At 37.5% G+C, this 15054-nt stretch overlaps 1 protein-coding gene across 3 annotated transcripts in view; it reads left to right on the forward strand.

Annotated features, from left to right (window-relative positions):
* The first annotated feature begins 616 nt into the window (after positions 1 to 616).
* Positions 617 to 15054, forward strand: part of SGO2 (shugoshin 2) — a 53220-nt gene continuing 38782 nt past the window's right edge. Inside the window, exons 1-5 of one of the 3 annotated variants that reach the window (XM_065525858.2) lie at positions 617 to 1149; positions 4083 to 4217; positions 6070 to 6245; positions 7140 to 7217; positions 13707 to 13792. In XM_065525858.2, the coding sequence (XP_065381930.1) occupies positions 4085 to 4217; positions 6070 to 6245; positions 7140 to 7217; positions 13707 to 13792 (473 nt within the window). In that variant the 5' untranslated portion in view covers positions 617 to 1149; positions 4083 to 4084. Of the gene's footprint in view, positions 1150 to 4082; positions 4218 to 6069; positions 6246 to 6332; positions 6406 to 7139; positions 7218 to 13706; positions 13793 to 15054 lie in introns of those variants that run through there. The other 2 variants (XM_005573871.5, XM_045368348.2) reach the window with 2 other exon arrangements.

Here is a 15054-nt window from a genome sequence, read left to right on the forward strand (position 1 = left end):
ATGGAATATAAGGTGAATAATACATTTTTAAAATGTAGTTGCATATAATGGAAAACGTCAGTCTTGTATATTCAGCTAAAACAAACCATTAGTGCAAGACCTAAATATTAATGAGATCCGGGGTTTGCAACGAAATATCATTGCTCCTTTTCCCCCCAGAAGTTAAAAGAAACATGGGGAGAGATTTTAAGTGAAAACTAAAGGTGCTGGTATCACAACTGGAAATGCAAGGATGCAGAAGAAATGGTAAGATGTGGGTGAGTAGTATCCCAGTAAACAACATATACCTTCTAACAGACTTGAGGTGGCTGTCAAGCCTTTCAGACATGTGATTGATAATGAATGTCAGAGAAGCGTTTTCTTTTCCATCAACGCTTCAGGAGACAGCGGACCGCCACCAACACCGGGCAGAAGAGAACCCCTGTCACGGAGACAGGGCCGCCCCCGGCTCGCCTGGGCACGCCCCCTCCTGCCCTCGCAGCGGGGTCCCGCCCTTTCCGCCTTCCACTTCCTAGTAACCGTCCTCCCTTGCGCCATCTTCGCGGGACTCGATTGGCTGATGGGGCAACCGCCAACGGCTGTGGCGTTTAAACCTGAGCCGCTGCTGCTGCTGCTTGCCGAGCGCCCTGAGCTAGGTGGGGGTGCCCCATGCTGAAAGAGAGGTAAGTTAGTGGCCTGCGGCGTTTGACGTGACCGCCCTCTCACTGTCGGGATCGGTGTCGTTCTTTCGCCGGTTCTCTAGGCGCTGTCCGCCTCGGTCTCCGGCTCGTCTTCCGCCCTCTGTCCTCCGGGATCCGGGACGGCGCCCCTCTCCGGCTCCGAGGGGTTCGTTGATGGAGTCCTGTTTTGGCTTTGAGTCGCTGCCTCTTGTTTCTGAGATTTGAGCGTCCGGCAGGGCGAGCAGGGAGAGCCACCAGTTAGGTCAGCTACTTAAGGGAACAAATTTCTGTCTCTGGGACTGCTCTACTCGCTTGAACAGTTTCTAGGGCATTGTGAGCGCTCAGTACGTGTCTGCGAAATGAATGTTAGGGACTGCGTGCCAAAGTTCTCGAAGGAGCCCTCTCCTTTGGAGAGGCTGGCTGAAGGCGAAGAGGTGATGGAAGACTGGGAAGAACTTGGAACTTGGAACTTGAGCTACTTGATGTACAGGTGGGATTTCAGTAGAGAACAGGGACAATGCCCTATTCAGTAGAGATGTCCTGTTCTGTCCTATTCAGTAGAGAATAGGACAAATTTTTAGATGAGGTATCCAATTCAGGAGAATTGAATGTGGAACTGAGTATTTCGTATTTAGAGATAGTCGAGATGCTGGCCGGACAAGTGTCACAGAGTTGTAATAAATAGGTGCTGGTGTTGAGTGCTGACTGTATACTAGGTCCTGTACTAGACACTGTACATATATTGGCTCATTTAGTCCCTACAAGGAGATGACCTGAGTTTTTATGGTTTTATAAATCTGGAAATTGAGACGAAGAGGTGTTGAGATCACATAGCTATGAAATGTTGGGACTGGAGCTCCAACACAATTGTAATCACTATCATAATGTCTCAGTGTCTACATGGTAAATCACCCTGGAGCAGTACTCCAAATGCCTGGTTCTGGCTCCTAAAGTTTCCCTTGGTAAGGTCATTGATGTAGGGGCTGACAGGGCAATGTCAAGGAACACTCCCAGATTTCTGGCATGAGGATTTGAATAGGCGATTGACAGTGCCATTTATTAAATTAAGGAATTGTGTCAGAACCAGTTTATTGGGGAGGGCAGTCCAGCTGTGGTTTCCTAATTAGTAAAATGAGATTTTATATTCCAGACTGGATTTTTTGGGAGATGAACTAGATTTCTATGTTAGGATCCCTTTCAGGTGTGTGAGATGCAACAGTTTGAGGGGAGTTTCTGTGTTCTACTGTCTATGAGATAGATAGTGATGTTTGATTTTAAAGTTTCTTTTTGGCAAAACGTTTAAAAGAACCGTTGAGCCTTAATCTTGAAAAGTTTCTGGTTCAACTTATTCCCCATTGCAGAAATTTCTGAAACCATCTTTCCATTATTTGCTTGACACCTCTCAACATCTGCTTAACACTTTCAAAGGAGACCCATTCCAAGAGTGGGCAGTTTTTCTATTGGAAAGTTCTTCCATTCATTCATAGTCACTTCTTCCACAAATGTTTATCCAGCAGCTGCTATATGGCAGGCATATTTCTGTACTAAGGTACAGAAGCAAACAAACTTGACAAAAGTTTATATCCTCATTGAACTTACAATTTAGTAGGAGAAAACAGATAATAAGTTAAATAAACTATTTAATTTTATCTTAGACATTGGTAAGTTAATGGAAAAAAATAAAACAGAAGGGGAGAATGGGGGTAAGTGTGCAATTTTTAAGTAGTTTGGACTGGGAAGTCTCACTAAGAAAGTGACATTTTGGCAAATGCTCGAAGGAAGTGAGCAAGCCCTGTGGTCATTTGAAGGAAGAGCTGATACAAAGGGAAAAAGGAATAAAATGACAGTATATTCAAGGATGGGAATTTTTAGGGAGGAGGGAAGATGAATGGTCTGCACGCATGAATGTGTTGTAGCCTCTAGAAGGGGTGTGGGAGGGAAAACAGCCCCTGCCTGACAGGACTGCAGGAGAATCTGTGTCCTCAGGGTAGAGGGTGGTTCAAGAAGATGAAGAGAACATTCAGAAAAGAGATTGAGGCTGTAGAGGTTTGGTTGTTGATGGAATGTGAGTTCTAGAGGACCTCATGAGTCTGGCAAGGGTAAGATAGGCAGGCTGTATTCATTTCCTTTGGCTGTTGTAACAAATTATCATAAATGAGGCGCTTAAAACAACAGAAATGTATTTCCCCACAGTTCTGGAGGCCAGAAGTCTAAATTCAGTTATCACTGAATTTTTCACCCCTCAAGGTGTATTCCCAGCTGCACTCTCTCTGGAGGCTCTTCAGGAGAATCTGTTCCTTGTTTTGTCAGTTCCTGATGGCTGCTGGCAGTCCTTGGCATGTGGCTGCATCACTCCTGTTTCTGCTGTCTTTTGTAAGGACTCTTGTGATAGTATTTAGGCCTGCCTGGATAATCCAGATTAATCTCTCCATTACAAGATCTTCAACTTACTCAAATCTGCAAAGGCTGTTTTTCCACATGAAGTTTAAAATTAAAGGGATCTAATAACTTTGGGGGGCCATTTTCCAGCTTACCACAGGACCAGATGAGGAATGTGTAGAGCTGAGGGGATTCGAGTGAGGGGGATGAATGTGACCCAGGAGTTGAGGGATTCTTGCCATGATTGACATAGTGAGCTGAGTTCTGGATTGCCATAGTGAGCTGAGTCCTATGGACTCAAGGCAAGTAGTGGTGGGGAGGCTGAGTATTGAGGGTTAGGCAGGTGCAGGGGACAGGGTTTTTTTTTTTTTTTAGATCTCTGCAGATGGAGGTAAGGAGGCTTGGGAAGGAAATGGAGCCATGGGGAGGTTGGTCTTACATGACTCAACATCAGGCACTCCTTCTCAGTGAAGCTATTTCTGATCCTTTTCCTCTGCCCAGGCACAGTTAATCACTTCTCCTCTGCATTGTGTATTGTAGCTATTACTCTTGTAATACTATAATGTAATGATTTGTTTATCTTCCTGTTTCTATAATAGGCCATAAATCTAATAGACAAATTTAAGATTTCCTATTTCTCCAACCCCCTTCCCCACCTTGGATTAGGTATATCTCTTCTGTACTTCCTTTAAACTCTATGTATATCTCTAAGGTTACACTTCTTACATTGTATGAAAGCACTGTCTGTACCCACATTCCATGCATTCCATGAGAGCAGAGACCATATCCTGTCATCTGTCCCCTGCACCTGGTATATAGATGATTAATGTAGGTTTAAATGAAAAAAATAATCATTTACCTTTTTGGATTATACCTTAAGCCACTTTTGATTACATTCATACTTTCAGATTTTATACAAAGTTTAGCAAATACTTAATGCACAGAATATATTCAGTCATGATTATTACTTTTTAAAATGTATTTATCAGTTATCCTTTTTCTTTTATTAATCAATACTATGATTTTTTTTTTCTTTCACTTCAGTGATGGCGTGCCCAGTGATGGAAACTGGCTCACTTTTTACCTCAGGAATTAAGAGACATGTGAAAGACAAAAGAATTTCAAAGACTGCTAAGTTGAATGTTTCTCTTGCTTCAAAAATAAAAACAAAAATTCTAAGTAAGTGCCATTAGTTTTAAAATACACTCACATTTTAACTTTTCCCCAGAATTGTTTTGTTTTCTACCTTATTTTATCAAGTACAGAAAATTACTAAAATGACTATTTTGTTAACTGATAACTTTTTAAATTTGATCCTTCCTATCTCTTTTGACTCCTGTTAGTTGGGTGGTTTTGATGATTTACCCTAAGTGTGACAGCTGAATTTTCAGCAGTGAGGCTGCAGTGGCCCAAGACAGCTAGTTTCTACAGCGCAGAAAAAAATACCAACATGATTTTTCTGGAAAAGACATAATAAGTGTAGCAGGTTGTTCTGGCATGTTGTGGCAACTGGATGATGGGTAGCCTAGAGGAGGTTGGCTCACACTGGGTGCTTTTATATATATGTGTGTGTGACTTTATATAGGCAACCTTACGAAGACACTGAGCACTTTGGAAATGGAATTTCATGAATTCTGGAGTTAAGGCATCAGACGGGCAAAAAAAAAAAAAAAGAAAGGAGGTGGGAAAACTCCAAGATAAATTTTCATTACTTCTGAACATTATCTCAATGTTGATAACCATCTTAGCAGGAGTCGGGGGAGGTACCCTTTTAGTCACATTATCTGCTGATACAGCTCTGTGAAGGACAATCACGTGTGACTTCTAAAACAACCCAGCCTCCTGGGTGCCTGTAAATCATGATGCAGCTCCCACCCAGGTTTCTAGGGCCACTTCTTACACTGGCTCTTGCTTCCTCCCTTTGGCAAGACTATTCCATATCCCATGTTATGAAGGAATATGCTGACTTTGAGGAGTACAATAGGAAAATGTTATTACTCTTTATCTTCTGGAAATCCTAAGCTGGTTCTAGTCAATTTCCATTTGCTATGCCAAGGATGGCTATCCAAAACTACTCTCTCTGCCAAAGGTAAAGTACTGTTTTGGACCCTGTTTTGCAGAATCCCAAGTTTTCCCTGAGTACTTACAAAATGTTATTAAATTTTATAAAACTTATTTCACATACACTAGACTTTTATTCAGTGGCATATGTTATTGAATGGTGACATGTAAGTTAAAATTATGAAAATATAATGATGTTTTAAATGTACTAAGGGAACACACTGTATTTAAGGTAAGCTCTACCAATGAATTCACAAGGAAATTTCTTTGCTTCGAACAGAAAAGCATTTCAGGAGTGATTTAAATCATATTTACATAGTGCTTTTAAAGAGAAGTCAAGTTTAGATTGCAGTAGATGCCTAGAAATAAGAGGTAGGATCTTTTAGATGGCAGTACGAGGTCCCACGGGGTTTAGGGAGTTATCTGTCTAACATTAGAGTAAGTATGCCTCTATCACTCAAAGTTTGAAAATGGACTTTGGGAGTATTAAGTAATTTCTTCAGTTCTGGAGCTGTAGAGACTGGCTTTAGAATTTTCACAGATTGGCTATCCTCATTCCTATGGGACATTTCCAGTTAGAGCTGCAGAATCAGTTTCTCCATTCTGTCTGGTAGTCAAACGCAGGAAAGCAGGTCGAGCAGCAAGTATCAATATTTAGTTTTTGTGACTGATCTAATTATGTAGAATGCCGTGTCTGTGCTGCAGTCCTCTTATTCCTAACTTTTTATATATATTCTGCATTCCTCACAACTCTTGAATTCATCATCTTCTGTCTAGCTTTCATTTCTTCAGCTCTAAACTGTGAGTTTATTTTTCTCAAAACTACATCTGTATTGTTATTCTCTTTTCTAATCTTCAGTTAAAACTTACAAAGTGAAATGCATTTTGTCTAATGTAGTTTTTCTAAGGAATACAAAAATTTATTAAGGTGTAAGTTCAATATTAACTCATTTTAAAAATCTTTTTACAGATAATTCTTCTATTTTCAAAATATCTTTAAAGCACAACAACAGGGCATTAGCTCAGGCTCTTAGTAGAGAAAAAGAGAATTCTCGAAGAATTACAACTGAAAAGATGCTCTTGCAAAAAGAAGTAGAGAAACTGAATTTTGAGAACACATTTCTTCGCCTAAAGCTGAATAACTTGGTATGGAAGCTATATTGTTTTTGAATTCTAATTATAACTTAAATCTTTTAGCTGCATTATTATAGAAGCTCTAAAAATATTTTTCAGATCTCCAATTGTGAAAAATTATTGAAAGTCAGTATGCCATGCAAGTCTATGTTACAGGACAAACTGTTAATGGGTAATAAAACATGTGTTTTAAATCTGCATTCTAAATGTGTGCTTGTGTGCTGTGTAAACCAGTATAATATCTTGACCAACATTTGATTGCTAATCATAAGCAAAGCTTGGTACATTAATACATTTTTAAAAGATGGTCATAGTTCTTCCAGTGTTCTTGAAAGGAAAGGAGTTCCCAGAATGTTGTTATTGTTTTTTAATCTCAGCATTTACCTGGCCACAAGCCAAACAGAATGAAGATTATAGTTGTTTCTTTTCCTTCCAAATTTCAACTCTGTTCACAGACAGGGCAGTGAGAGCCAATGATTAGCTAGGCTACAACTATAGATCTAAATCTAAAATAAGTAGAACTTATTTATAATGGAAAAAGGACCTACTCTACTTGTGGGTTAAATTGCTGTGGCTGACAAACTGTTCTCTTGCCATGTGATATATTATTATGAGAAGATAGAAAAATGTTTATAGGAAAACGTATAATTGTTAGTTCCAAAGCATTCAACGTGTGTGTGTGTGTACATGTATATATGTATGATATGTATGACTATTTGGACTATATAACACTATTTGGTACTATATAATGTGCCATTTTAGCTGAATGTGATCTCAATTTTTAGCTCAATGTGATATCAATTATTTTTTAAGTTTTCTCACATGGATGGCATTCATAAACGCTTGATATTATAAAACATTCCAAGTCTTAACTGATGAAAAGGGGTCTTTATTTTACATGTGCAGAATAAGAAGCTTATAGACATAGAAGCTCTCATGAACAATAACTTGATAACTGCAATTGAAATGAGCAGTCTTTCTGAGGTAAGTAGAATTTATATGTAAATAGTGTCATTCTTTAGATTACAGAGGATCACTGAGTTTACTTAAATAACATCAAGGTTGGAGATTCATATTTCAAGTTTTGTGCAAAGGACTGATAATATCAGTTTTAACTGGCTAACAGCATATTATCATTTTGTATAATTGGTTATTGAAAATGTCGTATGAAAATTAGGTTTTTATTAAAAGTAACAGGATTAGACAGGTTAGTGGAACATACTGGCTCCTAAACGGACTAAGAAACATGAAGACATTAGTAGAAAGGAAGCATTTTAAGTGAGGAAAGACTTTGGGGTTTTTGTTTGTTTGTTTGTTGTAAAGATGGACACAATTGAAAAACTGGGGAGAAAAATAGAGGGTGGTCCTACTTTATACTGTTTTCTAAAACAAATTCTAAATTTCCCAAATGCTTTTCATGTGGTTCTTTTTGGAGAATTCAGAGGGCTGAGGTCAACATCTAGATTAAGGAAAAGTAAAAACTGGACAGCAGGTAGATGGAGAAGCTGGAGGTGAAGGCATAGTATACAATCTTGGTAGCAACCTTCTCGAACTTATTATTTAACAGACTAACTTTTGCATACCAAGCTTTAAAATTCTTTTTCTTTCTAGTTATTATTAAGTGGGGCAGGTGATGGGTCATATAGACATACTGTTCTAACATCAGAACGAGATAAGAAAAGCATAGAATAAAGTTTCACACATGCTTTTGTCCGCCTTCAGCTACTTTCTTCTCAATTCTCTCTTCTCCTTGTACCTCATGCAGGTGATTGCTTTCATCTTTTTCTTTATATAAAAACAAACAAATAAACAAAATAAATATTTTCTTACTTTTCTTCTTTACACAAAAGATAGCATGCTATACCAGATGTTCTACACCTTACTTTTTATATGACATATCTTGGGGATTTCTCCAAATGATTACGTGGAGTGATTCCTCATTCTCTTTTGGTGCTGCTTTGGATAGATCTAGAGTGGACTTGTAATCTACCTCACTAGGCTCCTGTTGTTGGACACTTGGGTTGTCCTTTGCTGTTGGCTTGTGTTAGTGTAGAGTGCCTTTCCCTCTTGCATCATTAACTTTTTTCCTCCCTTCTGAATTATTCCCATCAGGATGCAAAAATGTTATCATCTCTCATCTTAAACAAACAAACAAACAAACAAATAAACCTCTTATTCCAGCTATTTCCCAGGTACTATCTCAGCTCTCTTCTTGCCTTTACAGCAAAGCTTTTTGAGAGATTTATTCACTATCTCTAGTTTCTCTTGATCCCATTCCAACTGGGTTTTCACCACCAATCCACTAAATCCTGAAAGTCACCATAGATGTCCATGTTGTGAAAACCCATGGATAATTCTTGGTTCTTATATTGACTTCTCATGACTTTTAGAATACTACACTCTACTAAGTCTCTTCCTACCCTTCTGGCTATTCTTTTTCAGTCTGTTTGCTGGTTTCTCTTTGTTTTCCTAAGTTTTGGGAATGCCTTATGACTCAGTTCTTGGACTTCTCTTTTCTATCTACATTCACTCCTCCTAAATAATTTTATTCTATCTTACGGTTTTAGTTACTACTGTATACTGATGACTTTCAAATTTGTAACTCCAGCCTGACCATCTCCTCTGACCTCCAGACGATTTATATCTAATTACCTACTTGGCATCTGGACGTCTAAAAGGCATCTGAAATTTCACATTTGCCAACAAACCAGTTCCTTATGAGATTTTCATCTAAGATAATCACAACTCTCTTTTCCTATCTTTTTCTCACACCCTATATCTGATGCTTTGGCAAATCATTTTAGTTCTGCCTTCAAAATCAGTCTACAATTCTACCAGTTCTCACAACCCTCTTTCACTACCCATGTCCAAGGCACCATTTTCTCTCACTTACATATTGTATTAATAATAGCATCCCAACTTGGCCTTCTTTTTCTCTTGTTTCTCTATGTATTCTCTTCTTATTATAACAGCCAGAATGATCCTGTTAAAATGTTAGTCTCTGCTTGAAACTCTCCAGTGGAGTCTTATCTATTGCTTGATATGATCTGAAAACTGAAACTCTTGTTATTTCTTCCACCTCATTTACTACTCTCCTGTTTCTTCCACTCCTTAACCTTTTCAGTGCCGTTCTCTTCCCACTCCCTCAAACAGAGGTAAGTTGCTACCGCAGTGCTTTTGTACATATTCTGTCTGCATGCAACAAGTTCTTGTCCTTCAAATGTTGACTCAAAAGTGACCCCAGTGAAGTCTTCCCTGGCAACTCTGCATAAATTTAAACACTCCCAACCCTTGTACCAACATTTCATATCCTGCTTTTCTTCTTTCATCTTTCTCCTTAACACTTAACACTGTATGACAATTTTGTTTATTGTTCATCCCATCAGAATGTAAGCTTTTTGAGTGCAGGGATGTCTTTACCAGAACAACATCTAGAACATAGTAGGATACAATACACATGCATAAAATATTAGGTAGTGTTTCCCCAGTAAGAATGATGCTTGTTTTATATATAAATAAGTAAGGTATGTATGTTTCCTGTAGTCCCTCTTTGATTGAGCTTTCTAAATAAAAATAATGCCAAATAATGTAAGTATCTTTTTAGCATGATGATGATGTGGTCTTTTTAGGTGTCTTCGTATGATTATTTATTTTAGTAACTTTCCTAATTTTACATGTCTGTAATAAACTTCAGAAGTGATTTATTTTTCATTTAATGCGCTGCTGAATTCTTTTTTGCCAGTTTTCTTTAGGATTTTTCTATTGTTAGTTATAAGTGAGGACTCTGAAGTTTTTTTTCTATGCATAGAAAAAAACATAAGACCATACAGTCTTTAAGCATTGATAACAATGATATATATACTAAGATCATAAAAAGAATTTGGATGTCTTACTTTTTCTGTGTTCTTGAAAAGTGATACAGTATTATAATTGTTTTTCTTTAAAGGTTTGGTAGAATTATTCTTTGAAACCATCTGGACCTGGGACTTTTTTGATGAGAGTGATAGTAGCTTTTTGTTGACTTTATTTATCCTATGGATATTGATCCCCTTAGGAAAATGTCTTTCTTTCGTATTTAGTTTTATTGAATTATTTTTCCTTAGAAAGTTATCTGTTTAATCTAAGCTTTTTAATTGATGTTCACAGAGTTGACCAGAGTAGTCTGTCATTATTCTTAATTTTGTCTGTGTTGTATTTCCCCAGTTGATTAATTTTGTGTATTGGGGCTTTTATTTGTCTTCCCCCCCGCCCCCCCCCCCCGCCCCAACTATCTTAGGTTGTTGTGGTTTTTCTATTTTATTTTATTCTTTTTTAAAAGAACCATCTTTCTAATTTAATTTAATGTTTGATGTTTCAGACATTTTTTGCTTTTATTTTTAATAAGTTATTTTGCCTTTTTGTGGTTCATTGTTACTTTTCTAACTTTGAGTCAATGCTTTTTTTATTGTTAACTGTAGGTAAGATGCCATTTCTCTCTCAATACTTTCAATTTTTTAAATTGTATTTAGTTTTGAGAATTTTGACTTTGATGTGTTTTGCCATGAATTTCCTTGGGTTTATCTTTTTGAGGTTCACTCAGCTTCTTGAATTTGTAGGTTGATGTCTTTATCAAGTTTGGAAAAATGTTCAACCATTATGTTTTGTAGGTTGATGTCTTTATCAAGTTTGGAAAAATGTTCAACCATTATGTCCCCAAATACTTTTCCAGTCCTGCACTCTTTCTCTTTCTCCTTTCCTTCTAGGACTCTGATGACATGAATGTTTTATCTTTTTTGCTATTCCACAAATCCCTAACTCTCTGTTATTTTTTTCAGTCTCTTTTCTCTCTTGTTCAGTTTGGGTAATTTCTATTGTTCTATCTCCAAGTTCACAGATTTTTCCCCCTTTTGTTTTCTTGGTTTTGCTGTTGAGCTCATTTAATTTGTTTTATTTGGTTATTACATTTTTCAGTTCTGAGCTCCATTTGGCTCTTTACATCTATTTGTTTGCTGAGATGTTCCATTTTTTCATTTGTTTTAAGCATGTTAGTAATTGCTTGTTGAAGCATTTTTATGATACCTTTTTTAAAATCTTCGTCAGATAATTCCAACATTTGTGTCATCTCAGTGTTGGTATCTATTGTCCTTTCTCATTCAAATTTAGAGTTACCTGATTTTTGGCATGACGAGTGATTGATTTTCGACTGTATCTTGGGACATTTTAGGTGCATTATAAGACATTGGATCTTATTTCCATCTTCTGTTTAAGGAGACCTCCTTTGACACTACACTGGTGGTAAGGGGAGGTGCTGCCTACTGCCAAGTGGGTACTGAAGTTTAGACTTCCCATTCAGCCTCTATTGACAACACTGTGGTGGGCATAACTGATGAGTGGAGCTGGGAGTTCAGGCTGACACCACTGTGGCTGGAACAGGGAAGGGCACCTCATTACTTTCATGGCCTCTGCTGACATAAGGATGAGGAGGATAATGAAGGGGGGAGGTTGTTACTCCTGAAGAGTGATGAAAATCCTAGTTCTTTATTAAACCATTTCTATCCCCACCATAGAGGAGAGGGAGGGGAACTCCTTCCTATCACTGAATGGGGATGTATAGCATATATACATTTTATTTTCTGTGTATTAGGATGTTTTTACATCTTTTAAAATATTATTGGCTGGAGACACTGCCCTTCTCAGGGCTAGCCAATTTTTAGAGATAGCAAGGGACCAGCCAGGAGCTTGTCTTTTGTTTTAGTCTGTTTTCTGCTGGTATAACAGAATACCACATGCAGGGTAATTTATCATTTTCTTTTTTTCATTTGAGATTTCATTCTCTAAAAAGACTGGGTAATTTATAAAGAACAGAGATTCATTTGGTTCACAGTTCTGGAGGCTGGGAAGTCCAAGAGCATGATGCTGACAGCTGGCATGTGTCATCCCATGATAGAAGGTGGAAGGGCGAGAAAGCATGCAAGACAGAAAAGGAGACCACACTCCTGTAACTAACCCACTCCTGCAATAACAGCATTAATCCATTTGTGAGGGCAGAGCCCTCATGACATAATTACCTCTTAAAGGTCCTGCCTCTTAATACCATCACAATGGTAATTCAGTTTCAACATGAGTTTTGGAGGAGACATTCAAACCATAGCACTTTTGATATGCAAGCTAACTAATCCAGAGCCATACCTCCCCTGTCTGGCCCTTATATTTTAGGAGGCAATGGTCCTCTGCTTTGATTGTCCCTGGGTCAGGTACTAGGCAACCAGGGACCTACCTCTCCTATGTCTTAGAGCCTGCCAGAATTATTCAAACTAGCCAATTCTAGACTATTCACCCTGCCCTGCCTTGCCTTTCCTGTGGAAACTCCGATAATAGGCTCTGGCCTAAACCTTCCCCTTGTTCCCATCTTCTGCCTCCTGACCATCCTAGTGTCTTTTCTGTGTGGCTCTGCATGGCCTGCTGTACCTCTTGTCTCTAGGACCTGTGAGTATAATAAACTTTATTTTTTTCCTGAGTCTCTGCCTTCTTTTAATGGCTGCACCCAACTGACCATCTCATAAAAAGAATATGAAACAGGATGGAGATCCACATATGTCCTCCACTGATATTGCTGGGCAGGGATGTACTCTAACACTGGGCTGTCCCAAGCCTTTTTTGATGGTACCCCAGATTTAGAAGAGAGTTGTCGTCTTATAGCCTGGTGAGTGTGGAAGTTTAGGTTCCCCATTTGACCTTTGTGCTTTTGTCAAAAATTAATTGGCCAAATATATGTGAATCCATTTCTGGACTCTCTGTTCTATGTCATTGATCTGTTTGTCTATCATTATGCTAATACTATACTGTCTCAATTACTGTAACCCTCCTAACTTTTTTCTTTTTCAAAGTTTGTTTTTTAGCTATTCTAGGTCTTTTGCATTTTCATATGAATTTTAAAATCAGCTTGATAATTTGGCGCCATTCCCTTGTTTCTATTACAGCTTAGCTCTGTAATAAGAAACATGGTTGTGTGTTGCCTAATTTTCTGGTCTTTATTAATAATTAAAAACATGTTTGTATCTGAAAATTTAGAAATGTGGATAAGCAAATATATAAAAGATATATTAAAATCACCCAGATTTTGAATTTTAAAAGGCCATTTAAAAGATGTATTATAAAGTTCAATAAAATATTACATAACACATACATAGACATGAACATATTGCATGTATGTAAAGATATTTTATTTGTGTAGGTATAGTCATGTATTTATTCCTACACATGGAGGAATGTTGAGGTTATTTACCAAAATATTGGCAGTGATTATCTTTCACTGGCATGATTAAGGATGAACTGTGTTTTAACCTTATCACATTATTCTCATTAAACTATTAAAGGCAAATGCAAGAAATGTTCTTTTACTATTAATGTCATTGTATAATTTGGTACTGTGGTAACTAACATGATTTAGTAAGGTTAGAAACTTTCTGTTTTCTTTATTCTTTTCAAAAATAGTTCCATCAGAGTTCCTTTCTACTGTCAGCTAGCAAGAAGAAACGAATTAGTAAACAGTGCATGTTGATGCGTCTTCCATTTGCAAGGTAAATATGGGCTTGAATTACACTAGTTCAGAGTTTATAGATTTTATATAACACAATTAGTGTTTGTATTGTACAATGTTCAGGATCATCAACCTGTAGTTATCTACTAAGGTAGAAATGAGGTAGTTTGTAGTGTCTTGCTATAAGTTGTTTCTCTAGGAATTCGAGGAAACTTATACTCAATCCTCAAACCAGGTTTATTTATAATGTCTTGCCACTTTACAGTTCTTTTTTTTCTTTTCATCTGGTTCACATCTGGCCTCATATTGATTTTTCCTGGGTAAATCTGATGACTGTTTCTACTTTTATTATCTTGTGTACTATCCTAAGCTTTAAAATTAACTTTTGTCGGCCGGCCGGGCATGATGGCTCATGTCTGTAATCCCAGCACTTTGGGAGGCTGAGGTGGGAGGATCACAAGGTCAGGAGATCAAGACCATCCTGGCTAACACAGTGAAACCCCATCTCTACTAAAACTACAAAAAATTAGCCAGGTGTGGTGGCGGGCGCCTGTAATCCCAGCTACTCAGGAGGCTGAGGCCAGAGAATGGCGTGAACTCAGGAGGCAGAGCTTGCAGTGAGCCGAGATTGCGCCACTGCACTCCAGCCTGGGTGACAGAGCAAGACTCCGTCTCAAAAACAGAACAAACAAAAAAAATTAACTTTTGTCTTTGCTCTTCTCCTCCTGTCCACAATTCTTATTTTTGATTAATTTGATTATAAGTTATAGAAAGCACACTATTTCAAATCTATCATTTTACAAGTCAGTCAGTGACGCTCAGAAAGGCGAAATGATTGAATGAATTGATAGCATTGACCAAAATCCTCTTATCTCTTTTAGAAATGTTCTATTATATATAACTTATAGATTTAATGTTTTTACTTAAGTGCACAAGTAAATGTACTTATTTATTGAAATGCTATCTATGCCGTAGTAAAAAACTCTCATATTTACTGTATCACTTTCTATTCATTATAGTTAGTTCCATTGACTTGCCTATTATGTGTGTTACTACCATTTTGTACCAGTACATTTTAATTGTTATAATTTTAAAATAGTAAATTTTGTTGTTTATTAGATCCTTAGTAGTTTTTCAAAAGTATGTTGTCATTATGCACATATTGTTTCATATAGATATGCAAATCAAGTGTCAACTTATCCTCCAAAAAATTGTATTGTGTGTTTTTAAGTGAACTTTTGTTGGTATTATATTATACACATTCAGACATGGTGGATTTTCACCAAGTGAACACTGTTGTGT

Source organism: Macaca fascicularis, chromosome 12 (genome assembly GCF_037993035.2).
Source record: "Macaca fascicularis isolate 582-1 chromosome 12, T2T-MFA8v1.1".
Taxonomy (NCBI): Eukaryota; Metazoa; Chordata; class Mammalia; order Primates; family Cercopithecidae; genus Macaca; species Macaca fascicularis.